The sequence below is a fragment of the Leopardus geoffroyi genome, chromosome D2, assembly GCF_018350155.1.
Source record: "Leopardus geoffroyi isolate Oge1 chromosome D2, O.geoffroyi_Oge1_pat1.0, whole genome shotgun sequence".
NCBI classification, from domain to species: Eukaryota; Metazoa; Chordata; class Mammalia; order Carnivora; family Felidae; genus Leopardus; species Leopardus geoffroyi.
The window spans coordinates 71,985,335-71,998,746 of record NC_059334.1 but is presented as its reverse complement, the minus strand read 5'-3'; the positions used below and the strand labels follow the sequence as shown (position 1 = coordinate 71,998,746).

At 47.9% G+C, this 13,412-nt stretch overlaps 1 protein-coding gene across 32 annotated transcripts in view; it reads left to right on the top strand.

Annotated features, from left to right (window-relative positions):
* Positions 1-13,412, top strand: part of ABLIM1 (actin binding LIM protein 1) — a 302,559-nt gene that overhangs the window by 149,185 nt on the left and 139,962 nt on the right. For all 32 annotated transcript variants that reach the window (XM_045439048.1, XM_045439036.1, XM_045439054.1 and 29 more), the window contains exon 2: positions 11,843-11,977. In XM_045439048.1, the coding sequence (XP_045295004.1) occupies positions 11,843-11,977 (135 nt within the window). The remainder of the gene's footprint in view (positions 1-11,842; positions 11,978-13,412) is intronic.

Below are 13,412 nucleotides of genomic sequence, written 5' to 3'. Positions count from 1 at the left end.
TGCTCGGTGAGGGGATCAATCACTCATAGGCGTATCTCATTGTTTCTAATTTTCTGACCCATCTCTGGTGCCGACACTGGTGTTGACATCCCTCTGGGCAAGCGGTGAGTGTGAAAATTCCCACATGAGTCATGAACTGGGTCTGATGGTATCTTGCTCATATTTTTTTTTTCTTTTCATGGGGTCTTTCCCAAGAGGGCAGCGGAGATGAAATGATAATGAGGGCTTTTTTTTTTTTTAGGGTGGGGATGTGCTGGGGAGTGGGGAGGATTCATACCTTCAATAAGGTATGAGATGTGTAGAGGGTTTGGGTGGATCCTAGCTGCTTATGTATCTACAGTTGTTCCCTTTGATGGCTGAGCAAGTGTGGAAAAGCTGAGACTAACACACACCAGTCAAACCTGCTGGTCAGCGTCTACAGAGACAGAAAATGGATTGGGGGTTGCCAAGGACTGAACAGGGGCAAGATCTGGGAGTAACTGCTAAGGGGTATGAGGTTTCTTTTGGGGGTGATGAAAATGTTCCAAAATTAGATTGTGACGCTGGTCACACAGCCCTGTGAATATACCCCAAGCCGTCGAATCGTGCGCTTTAAACAGGTGACTTGTGTGAATTGTATGAAATGTGAATTTAATAAGGCAAATCCTACTCTTTACAGCCCGATGGGATAAGCTGGAATGGATACATTGGAAGCTGTAAGGTTCCTTGGGTGAATTGACCATTCACTGGGTATTGCACAGCAGAAAAGCAAGTGTCATTGCCAATAGTAACAGAAGACAGCAGGACAGGAAATTCAGCATATTTGAGTTTGAGGTGGAGTGCGTGGGTATTTATGATCAAGGACCTTAAGGTGTGACCCACCATGTTGCTGCATTGAAACTCCACGGAAACAACGATGGCTTCCGTTTCTTGAACACTCACGAGCTGTCAGGAAGAGTGCTGAGCACTTTACATACATTAACTCGTGTATCCTCCCAAGTATCAAAAGTAGGATTTATCCTCATTTTACAGGAGGGGAAATTGAGGCTTTGGGAAGAAAGGTAACTTGTTTTGAGATCATATAGATGAGAGGGGTGCGGCCAGGATTCACACCAAATCTCTCTGACCAGAACCTGTGCGGTGACTGGCTCACCCACTGGGGTGACCTCTCCCTGCACGCCATCCTGTGAGGGCAGGGGGCTCCCAGTTTGCCTACACTGTGGGCTGAAAAACAGTCCTACCACAGCTCGTCAGAGATAAGCTAGACTATTCTCTGATGCTATCACTCCACTCAAGACCTCCACCCAGAGAGAATTAAGGAACTGTAAAGTTTGTTCCTTAACCTGCCCTCCAAGGAGGCACAGGGGCAAACGTCTTTCACTGTCCTGTATTCCACGATGCCCTTCGCTCTGTGCTCTAGCTAAACCAGATTTCCAGATGTTCCCCCAAACACACCCTGTCCCACCCTTCGTTGTCTAAGATGCCTTCCTCTTCCTTCCCACTTATTTAAGTCCCTCCCTTCCTTTGACGCACAGCCAAAGGAGTGCTTCCTTCTTGAAGCATTTTTCTGGTTTTTCTTTCCTCCTCTTATAATTTTCTTCTGGCACACAATTTATTCGCTACCTTGTATTCATATGCATTCATTCTCATGCATTTTCTCTCTCTCTCTCTCCCCACCCTCTTCCTTCCATCTCCCTCTATCTACCCTACTAAGCTGTAAGGATCTAGAGTTTATGGGAATGTCAAGGGCTTAGAAATGTTGCCCCTTTCTCCTTCTGTTGCTCTTGGCCATGAAGCCTCTATTTCAGAAGATGGCCAGGCCCCCAGCATGCTCCGGGCTCTCCCCTCTTCAGGCCCGAAGGGCTCATGGCGCCCCTGCTCTCTGAACTGTCCTCCCCATCACCCTGTCACCTGCAGCCCAACCCCCCCCCCCCCAGTGTCAAATCGTACTCTCTCCTCTCTAGCGGAACTTTCTCCACCCATTTGTCCCAGCCTAGTGCTTGCTGGTCTCTTCAGAAGTCCTTACATATTGTCTGTGCCCGTCCTATACCCTTCATCTCCCAGGAAAGCCCCCGAGTGGTTTTCTCTCTGCTCTGCTCGGCTCTCCAGGTAGGACTTGCTGCGGGCTGTGCACATGTCTGGGATCCCCCCCTTCGGAGGCAGGGACAGCTTGGCTAGTCTGTCTCTGGAGTCCCCACAGTGCCTGCACAACACAGCACACGCAGCAGCAATCACTCGGTCAACATTTGTCGACTCTGTTGATGAGAGAGTATTTCCCGAGGATGGGAAGGTTGCATTTCGTTTTCATGGAGGCATATTTTTAATGTCTCTCTGTTCCCTGTCCCCCAGTCCCGCGTAGGACTTCAAACATATTTTTTCTTTCCCGGTGATAGACTTTGCGAAGTCTGTGCTCTCTTAAACTCCGGAAGACAATGTCTTCTCCGTACCCAGAGAGCAGTTCTAGCGTTTGTAAAATCGTGTCTGATTTTGTGTGTTGGATGCTGGGAACACGAACTATTTGCGTTTGTCTCCCCCTCCCCGCCTCGCCGTGGGTGCAGACACCAGAGAGAACCAGGGCAAGGTGAGCTGCTGTGTTTGTTCACAAAGTGCGAGTGGGAGTGCCTTTTCAGAAAGTGTTCAAATTCTGAGTTCGAGAATTTGGAATTTACCTGAACCAAAAGGCTCATCTTGCTGTTTACTAGCATTGTAGCCTGGACACCGTGGTGTGCTGGTAAACGCTCTGGGAGGGGGGGGCAGGAGAAGGCCTAGATGTGTAAAGGCTGCCAATAACCACAGTTTAAATCCCCCCCCACGGCCTATCTCAAACTACAAGGTGAAGTCACTGGCCGCACAGTTGGGTGGGCAGTGCATGGCCGGCTCTCCACAGCAAGACCAGCTCCGGCTTCCCACTCATGGGGCAGGTCCCTTAGCGTCTCTGAAGGTCACTTTGCATGGCTGTAGAATGAGGCGAATTTGAAGTTGATGGGATCAAGGGAGATAATATACTTGGACCCCTTTTCTAAATCGTGAAGTACGCATGCACATATCCGTCATTTTCATTAGTTTGTCTAAAATGCTATTTTGAACTAATCGGTCATTCCCGTAGTATCCTGAGCCGTGAGTAAAAGCAGCCAAAACAAAAGGCAAAGACAGCCGGGAGCTTCCTGTGCTGTTGTCAGACTTCAGTTCGTACCTCACAGGGATGCCTGGACCTACGTCTTGGTTCTTTCTATTTTAACCCCTCTAAGGTGTCTGGAGTTGGAATTGGGGGTGGAAGCCACTATTGGTATCGTGCCTAAGCTAAACCCTGTCCCGTGACCGTAGGCCCAGGTGCTAATAGACCGTGATCCTGTCTCTAAACTCGTGTTCCCAGAATGGCTCCAGGGGGGACCACGGTCTGTCCCAGTCTCTAGGTCAGCAAGGAGGTCACTCTCTAGCAGCCTGTAAAGATGTAGGGTTTTGCCAGCCCGGTTCCGACTGAAGCCACTGCCCACTTGTTTGACTTGATCCATTTCTTTTTTTTCTTTTTTTAATGTCTTTAAATGTTTACGTATTTTGAGAGACAGAGAGATAGAGAGCAAGCAGGGAGGGGCAGAGAGAGGGAGACAGAGAATCCCAAGCAGGCCGTGCACTGTCAGTGCAGAGCCCGATGTGGGGCTGGAACTCACGAACCGCGAGATCATGGCCTGAGCCGAAATCAAGAGTTGGATGCTTAACCGACGGAGCCACCCACGCGCCCCTGACTCGATCCATTTCTAAATGGGCTTTCCGGGGAAGGGACAATGTGAGATTCCCGGCTGGCCTTAAAAGGCTCTACCAAATTTCAGAAGGGATTTTTGTCATACGTGAGAGACATGCCTGCTCATGCAGGCTGGTGACAGTTTCTGCTGACACAGACCTCTGTGCGCTAGGGTAGTACTGGAGGGGATGACGTCATGTGGTCACCTGGGAGGCGAGACCTGTATTCTTAGCCCCTCTTTACCGTCTCGGGGGAAGAGAAGCACAGGGCGGGAACGCAGGCCTGAGAGGCAGGGATCCGGCCTCCTGATCCAAAGTCCTTTCTAATTACTGTGAGGGAGGGGAGGCGGGACTCTAAGCAAATGACTGCACCCCAAAGTAAAATTACTGAGTGCGTCAAAGAAAGGCTAGCGGAGGTCACAGAAGGGTGTTGCCTCAGTGAGTTATCTCAGCCTAGAGGTGTGTCTGAGGACTCACTCTTTTAGGAGGCGGCGATACGTCCCTTTCTGAGATCCGCCTTCCTCTACAGAAGGCAGGTGTAGCACATCCGGGCCAAAGCGCCATGTAATTTACAAGGAGGAAACTTCCTGGCTGAATCATCATAATCCTAGGACCTCTTTGCCTTGCGAGAATCAGATTAACTGGATTTGAGCCTGGGATGTTTCTATAAGCAGGAGCCCGGCTGACCGGTTGCTGACTGTGCCTTTCCGTTGAGAGGAATAGCGAAGACCTGTTGTGCCGCGTCAGAAAGGCGAACTGAGTGTGCGGACATCTTACAAGTGGAGGGTGACAGGTGGCAGGGAGGCCAGAACTCAGCCGTCCTGCTGCCCGCCTGCCGGGAGTGTCAGTGCCAAGGCAGCCCTGCGTTTTGTGCCCACATAATAATCCTGATTAACTAACGTGGTATAAAAAAAAATGAGGTCGTGGAAGCCAATTAAAGAGGAAGATCATTTTGAGCAGCTAATGACAGGGTTACGGTGTGTAGCTCCAAGGAACTACCACTTGGCACAGCAGGAAATTGACTTTTAGGTAAACTGCAAATTAAGCACTCTATGCACTTACGTAAACTCTTGAGTTTCTTGTTTCCTGAGCTCGATAGCAGTGCCCTTCTAGCACAAAGAAGGGGAGTAGGAGTGGAGAGAAGCCGGAGCATCTCTGTGATGTGTGTTTACCATTAAATGGGAACTAATGGGGTAGAAGCTCAGAAAATATTTTAGATAATCCAACAGTCTCGGCAACGTAGACTCCTAGGAGAATAGGAAGCCCACCTTTAAGCGGCAACCAACCTTACCAGCAGAATATCATGCTGTGATTGCAGATCCAGACGAATCCTAACAAGAGACCCTTTTCCAATCCAGGCCCGTGCTCAAGGCGGAGGCCACAGGGACGGCCGTCCTGGTGGCAGGCTGCGTTTCCTCCCTGTATCACCCTCACCCTGTGAGTGTTCTTTTCCCATAAATTGCTCCAGCCTGGACTAATTTCCTTTTATATTTGAAGTGCTATTTCCCATCTGCTTATTTACTAGCAGGTGTTACCTTTGGGATTATGATGCAGCTGGGTGTTCCCTGCCTGTGAGCTGTGTAATCAAAACTTAGCTAGTACGTTGCACTGGTCTCATTTCCTTCTGTGCTGGATACGGCTTTCCTGTGGAAATCCCCTGTGCAGTGCTCCAGAGCACGGGCTTTGGAGTCAGACTACTTCTTAGCTGTGTGATCTTGAACAAGGGATCCAGTTCAGCGGAGGTACCCTCCTCAGCACTATAGGAATAAGAAGACAGCACCCCCATAAGGCATCTGTGAGAATGATCTGTGATCACAAGGATAAATTAGTCCTCTTAATGCCCGGAACATAGTAAGTCCTCAATAAATAGTACCCGCTGTAATAATAGAGTGGAGTTATCTACTGAGATGCCGTGAATTCAGAACTCTGTAGCTTCACGTGGGAGACGCTCCAATAACGGCATTGGGTGGCAACCATATTTTCCCTGATCCAGAAATTGAACTGAGAAGTCCAGAGATGACAACCCGGATTATTTGATGCGTGAAGTGAGAAGTAACCAGAAATTTGGAGTCATTGACTGTTGAGCTTGCGGTTGCATAAGGCCAGGGTTGACGCGTTGTGACACAAAAGCAAAATAAGCACAAAACAAGACAAAGTCAGATGCTGGGTGACAATACAGGTATTAAGTGCGGGAGGACGTGGGGGGAGAATGGAATATTGGATCAACACGGACCAGAGTGACAGCTTCAGAGAAGAGCCAGGAGCTGGGCTCGGCCCCATGGGTCAGGTTGGATTTGGACAAGTAGGAAGAAGAAAGGGTTCTAGGTGAGGCACAGAGCCATGTGTGAAGGCTCTGGGGATGCTGAAGATCGTAGACCAGGGAGTGGTCAGAGGGCCCAACCAAAAGGGGATTGGCATATTTATATAAACAAGTCATAGAGTATTGTGTGCATTCTTTGCGGTTGGTTCAGAACCACTTTTCACAGTGCTAAGGACTCTGCAAATACTAAATAGCTTAGATATCTAAATAGCTGGTGGAGACCGTGTCATTGAAGATCTCTGAAGCTACTCAGAGCACTTTAGACTTGATGGATTGGGACTGAGAGAGCTATCAGAAGTATTTTGTTTTTACTTTAGGGAACTTTCTTTTGTAGAACACTTTTCAATTTGTGGAAAATTTGAGAAGTTAGTACAGAGAATTTCTGTATACCTGAAATTTCCCAGGTCAGTAACGTTTTACATTAATATAATCCTTGCATTATAATTAGCCAATATTGATGCGTTATTAACCAAAGTCAATATTTTATCTGTATTTTCTTAGTTTTTCTCCAACGTCCTTTTTCTGTTCTGGGATCTCCTCAGGGTGCCACATTAGGTTTAGTTACCACATCATCTTAGGCTTCTTATGGCTGTGACAAGAGGACTTTCCTCCTTGTCTTTGGTGATTTGGACGATTTTGAAGAGTACTGGTCAGGTCTTTGTAGAATGTCAATCTGGGAATTTTCTCATGCTTAGCCTAGGATTATGGGTTTTTTTTGGAAAGAAGATCACAGAGGCAAAGTGCCCATTTTTACCACATCATCTCACAGCTACAGACTATCACTGTGACTGTCACTGTTGATGTTGACCTTGAGCACCTGGCTGAGGGAGTGCCCACCAGATTTTCCCACTGCAGAGTTCCTCTTTCCCTCCTGTCCCTTCTGCCCTCGTTGGAAGAAGTCACCAAGCACAGCCCACACTTAGTGGGGATTTATGTGCCACCTCTTTGCAGGTCACATTGGAGAAGAACCAGGGAGTAGAAAACTCTCCACACTCTGAGAAAAAGGGGTGAAGGGCAGGATCTGGGTGGCAAGAGGAAGGGGGTGCTCAGGCACTGTCTCTCAGACAGCGGAGAGAATTTAGTGGGACGTGAAAAGAGGCTGGAATCAAGGATGATCACAGGGTTCCAAGTGGCGGTGATCAGGGGACTGTTTGGGTGTAGAGAGCACTGCATTCGTTGGCGGCCAACTCCATTTCTTGGCTGTGTCACCGTGGTGGAGTCACGTCATCCCTCTGAGTCTCTGTCTGCCCATTTGTTAACCGGGGTTGACCTTTCCTGGCCTTCCTGCCTCCTGGTGCTCTTTGAGAGTGAAATGACAAAATGTAGATGTGAGCGCTCAGAAAGCCATCAGGCACAAAGCGTTGTAGTTTCAAAGGCTGGCTAAGGGAGTGCTGGGGCCTTTGGGAGGGGAGGGCACCCAGGAGAGGGTTCTGAATGTCTTAGATAATCCGGGACAAGTCATGATTCACGCTGCGTACTCTGTCATGGGTTTGTGATTGTCACCTGCTGAGGAGATTTCTATTTCAGATACGCTTTCTCAGATGTTCTGTTTCTGGGGGTCTAGTACCTTGGTCTGTTGGGCAAGACGAGGCTGGTTGTAGATTAAAAGGAAGGACTTCGCCTAGTCTTTGTGGCCTTCTTAATACCTGTAGTGGCCTCTGCTTGGGGACACTGAAGGTTACTGGGATTGCCTTACGGATCTCGGTCCCCCAGCCTCACCACCTGCAATATCTCATAGGCATTTTCACAAGTAATGCATCCAAAATGGCACTTTGGTTGCTGTCCTTAATGGAGTTTCAGAGATGTGACTGACTTGCCTTGTCTGCCTGTGACAGGCAGCGTGAAACTTTTCAGCTTACAGTGGGCTATTTATCTGAGTAGCCAGAATCCCTCCAAACTGGATATCACATAGTGGAGGAATCCCTTTACCTTTATGGGCAAATGGACTCGTGGCTCTTCATATATATTTCCTCCCTGTTCAGAATGTATGCGACCGTGCTTTTGGTATTGTACTATTCTTATTTAAAAAAAAAATCTTTTAACATTTTATTTATTTTTGAGACAGGGAGAGACAGAGCACGAACGGGGGAGGGTCAGAGAGAGGGAGACACAGAATCTGAAACAGGCTCCAGGCTCTGAGCTGTCAGCACAGAGCCCGACGCGGGGCTCGAACTCACGGACCGCGAGATCATGACCTGAGCCGAAGTCGGCCGCTTAACCGACTGAGCCACCCAGGCGCCCCTGTACTATTCTTATTTTAGCAACGAACTGATGAGCCATGAAAGATTTTAAGCATGTCCGTGCAAGTTCCAGGGTAAATCATTGACTTGGTACAGTAGAAAGAGTCAGGAAGCTTGTTAGATGTGACTCTGCCAGTAACTTGCTAGTAACTTTGGGCAAGGGATGTAAGCTCTTTGCCCCCCAGTCTCCCTATCAGTAGAACAAGGGACCAGCCAGGCTCTGAAAGATGGCTCAGTGGCGTAAAAATTAGCAACAGAGCCAGCAGGCGTTAAGAGGAGGGTGGAATTACTGTCATTGCCATATCGCGACTGACTCAGCGTATTTCAAAACGTGTAGACTTGAGCCAACGAACATACATGTGGTATTAACCAAACTGCCAAAGGCACTTGGGGAAAACGAACTTCTTTATTCTTCTTTAAAAAGGAGAGAGATTCTTTTGTCGATGTTGTTGGGGTGAAATGAACACTCTTCTTTTGGTCTTTGGATTCTGTCATTCTCTAATAAGGAAAGCCCAGATCTTCACAAGGGCGTTGTTCTGATATGTGTCTGCCTACCGAGGCTGATGTATGATGGAAAGGCAAGTAGGCACGATATAGGCTGTGCTCATCTCTGGGTGAGAACAAAGGTCACCTCTGGGCAGGAGGACATGGTGTAATATATATTTCCAGAGGGAGATGCTTGCAAAATACAGATGCTGATCCCAATTCTGACCTTTGTGGCTGGTGCCGGCAGTCGGTCTGGCACCTTCGTTGAGACAAAGGGGAAAGCCAAGAAGTGAAATGATATTTTCCTTCCCTCATCATTACTCAGCACGGCTTACTTGCTTAGCTATAAGGAATTCAAGCATCAAGAGAAACTGCACAACAGTATCCAAAAAATGCGTTCTCCCTTATGGCCAAGAGATCCGCTCTGCTCCAGTATTGTTTCTGAGGAGGATGGTCTTATGGAATGCTTTTTTCAGTTAACTTTCCTGTAACTTGCTTATCCGTATTGTTTCCATTCTAGACTAGGAAAATAGTTCTGAAACTAGAATGTGGGTAAGAATCACCTGAGGAGCTTACTAAAATGATACATCCCTAATTCCCACCCCTAGTTCAGTGGGGCTGAGGAATTTTTGGATATATGGCCCTGGGGGTTCTGATTCAGGGGGTCCGCAGAGCCGCTTTGCAGATTCTCACCGGGTGCCACGCCCACTGGCGATACTTTATCACACACACTATGTTTGTTCCCTTCATAAGCCAAGTCCTAGTTGCTGCTTTCAGAACCGCCCTGGAGCTTGGATAAATAAATCCTTGCCTGACTCATAACAGTTTGCAACTCAGACAAATAGTACGGGAGAAGCGTAAGTTTGGGAGGCAGAAAGGCCTGGGTGTCGAGCTTCCAGCTTCTACTTACTGTTCCCTGAGCAGGTTGCTCAAGAACTTGTTCCATTTGCTTATCTGTCAAATGGGAACAGTATTACTCACATCACCGAGAGGCGGGGGCGGTGGTGACGATGGGATAGAATGACTTGTGCATCAGCACTCAGCACCATGCCTGCCATTTAGTGGATAGATGCTCAATAAATATCCCTTTCCTCCATTCTCACTGGAAGCAGGATTAAGAAACAAAACAAAAATTCATAGTCATATTTTCCACCAGTACTTAAAGCAAATATTGCTAGAGAATCTTTTTTCGTTTTTTTTTTTTTTTTTTTGAGTTTATTTATTTATTCTGGGGAGGAGGCGGAGAGAGACAGACAGACAGACAAAGGATCCAAAGCAGGCTCTGTGCTGACAACAGAGAGCCTCATGGGGGGCTCAAACTTATGAACCGGGAGATCATGACCTGAGCCTAAGTTGGATGCTTAACTGACTGAGCCACCCAGGCGCCCCAAGCGAAACTTTTTTTTTTTTAATGCCCAGGTAAATAGATTCGGGGCCTTGTCACGCATCACTTTAAAAGTCAGTGGTTTTTTGTTTTTTTGTTTTTTTAGCAATCTGGAAAGGATGCCCCTCCTTAGTTGCCTTTGGTAACGCTGACTTCTGGTGTAAATACACACTTCCAAGAGCGATCCCAGGGGGCAGAGAAGGCCACGCAGGCGTGTCACAATGGTGGTACCTTTGCTGACGCTCCCCAGGTCCGGGGCAGAGAATTCGGATCAGGTGTTTAACCTGAAACCACACCTGCTCCTAGTCAAAATCTCCCAAGGACCACCTTGTTGCCCAGAACTCAGCTAGTAATGGATTATTTGGACTGGGTCGTTCTTCCTTTTTCCAGGTGAAATGAGAATGTGAGAGTGGTCTGAGAGAAACAATACAGCATTACGCTTGTGGTGTCCTGCGAGCTCCTTGCTGTAACGGGCTCTCTAAATCAAGTGTCAGCATATCTGCCCACAGCTCTCCCCTGTCCTACCTGGCTTTGCCGTTGCAGGAAAAAAAGTCATCTTTGTTCTTTGTGTTGGTTGATTAATTTTTAGGTTCGCTGTTCCTATCCCATCTCCTGCGTTTGTGGATACTTATGTAATACATTTCTGTATATCACATGGTTCTTCCTCCCGAGGACTCAAATCGGGGGGGGGGGGGGGGAAACTAGCAAAAAGTGCCTCTCTGCATTCTTTGGCTGGAGAAATTGCGGGTTAAATGAAGACCCTTGGTCAGCTCCAGGCCACAGTGTCATCTCTCTGCCTTTTAGGGGCCAGGACAGTCTCAATAACTTCCACGTTCTGAAGGCTAAACTCTGGAAACGGGGAGAACAATGCCAGTGAGAGGCAGCATATGATTTTAGAGCCTGAAAAGACCTTAGCAGTCCCTCGGTCCAACCGATCCCTTTTGTTTTACAGGAAACGAAACTGAGGTTCGGAGAGACCCTCGTAGTTATTGGTAACTTATTTTTTTAAAAGGTAGCGCCCACACTGTGTGTATCAGGTCATGTGCGCACGGCAGGAGGCTCCTCATAGGCCTCCAGCGGGTGAAATGAGCTGCCAGAGGAAGGTCAGGGGTGACTCTGGTAGACCAGATGAGAAACTAGCCAGCACATGCTGTCTAATGAGTCAGTAAACCTTTGCTGAGCTCCTTTGGGGCATGAGCATTCTGCTGTGCTCTGACCAGCTGGGGGGAAGGAAGAAGAATACAAAATGGGGGGGGGGGGAATACAAACTGTAAGAAATTGTCCCCATCCTTGAGGAGCTTACAGTCAATAGTGAACTCCTTACTGAAAGGTGTTTCTAGACCAAAATAAAGACATATGACAAATATATATACAAAATATTTAACCATACAAGATCATATATTTAATGGCCCAGTTATGTAGTCCTACAGAGGTTTGGGAGGAAGAAAGAGGGTTGCTGGTTCCCAGAGGGACAAGTCAAGTGTTTTCCCCCCTGGACTGTTAAAGCCACAGCTCTCTTATTTTTCAGTGTATCCTCATGATTATGGCACAGGGAAGGGGCTCAGTTCATCCTTCTTGAATCGACGTGTGGCTCATTGGGTAACATAATTATGCGGATATTTATGTATGCCTGTAATTGACCCCTTTTGTAGGAATGCTTTCTACTCACATGGGTCTCTTGTTGGTTTTTTCCAGTGGCACACCCTCAGGACCCTCACCACCCATCGGAGAAGCCTGTCATTCACTGCCATAAATGTGGGGAGCCATGCAAGGGTGAAGTGCTTCGGGTCCAGACCAAACATTTCCACATAAAATGTTTCACCTGCAAAGGTATGGTGCCTCCAGCTTCCTGGTCTAAAGGCATGTCACAATCTGTGCTCAACCTCAGGATCCGTCCCTTCCCTTTAACCCCATGCTAGGCCACCAGGTGATACGTGAGTGCTCAAAAGCCCTGGCATCACTTATTTTCTCTAATTTGCTTGGAGTCGACTCATGGGGGAGGCTAAGTCCCCCAAAGACTAATGGTACACAGGCCTTTGAATGTTTACTGAGGGCCCTGATCCTGGGAAGAGGGAGAACAGTAAAAACACAGTTTTGTGTTTTTCCCCTGAAATGAGGAACTCTTACCCCAAAGTCACCTTGTCCCAACAGCCATTATTTACAGAAGGGCTGGTAAGCTTGTAAGATTAGGGTTCTAACTCACTGGATCCTGTGGGGTAAGTGGGGAGCATGTGTGTGTGCATGAGCGTGTGTGTGTGTGTGTGTGTGTGTGTGTGTGTGTGTATTGAGAAGTGAGAATTAATCAACAACACTTGGAAGGCCTCCAAGAAGCTAGCAAGTTGAGACTGATTTCCATTAACAAGTCTCCCTTTGGGGGTTTCTAACTGTTGGCGTCTTGGGATGAAATACGCTGCCCTGTTATTCTGGAGCCAGGGCAGGACTGAGCGGGAAAAGAGAGGAAGAGGAGAATGGCTTTTGTGTTTGTTTGAGCTGAGGGCAGGTGGGGAGCTCAGGCTGGGTTGAGGGGTACAGGAGGAGGGACAAGACCATGAGCCTTCTCTGTAGCTCACCCTGCCCTCTGCACACACTGGCCTCTCTCCTCCCTGGATGAGCATTTCCTTCTTGGTGTCTTCTCACGGTATGAACTCAGCATTGTCATCTTAAGCCATCCATCCTTGGCCATCTTTGGTAGGTGGACTCCAGGCTACCGAGTGACTATGAAATACGTGAAAACAGGAGGGGCAGGGCCTTATCTGGAGTCGACAGCTGATTGTTTCACCGTGGGTAAACTTTTCAGGAGAAAGAGCACTGACAAATGGCTGGGTGAGAAGATGGAAGGGGAGGGGAGGACATCAGTTTAGCTCCCACTGAGCATGACAAAGGGCTGCAATGCGCATTCTATAGAGAAGGATTCTTTAGTCCTTCCGCAAACACCTAGGAGGAAGTACCAGACATATCATTTTCAGATGACTCAAGTTGGCCATCCAGAAACATCACGGTCTCACCCAGGGTGCTGACCGTGCTGCCACTCTGCGTGGCTTGAGTCTTACCATTGCCACCGAGCAGCTCTGTGATCTCAGGCAACTTCCGTCTCTCCGTGGCCCCATGTCCTTATCTGTACAATAAAGAGACTAGACCATGGGATATTTAAGTCATCCTAAGTCCGAGGCTTGCCGATTCCGTATACCCATAACAATGTGTATAATAGAGAACCCAGAGGTACTGAATTAGAGCCTCCTACCATGTCAGAGAAGAGGTGTTTTCT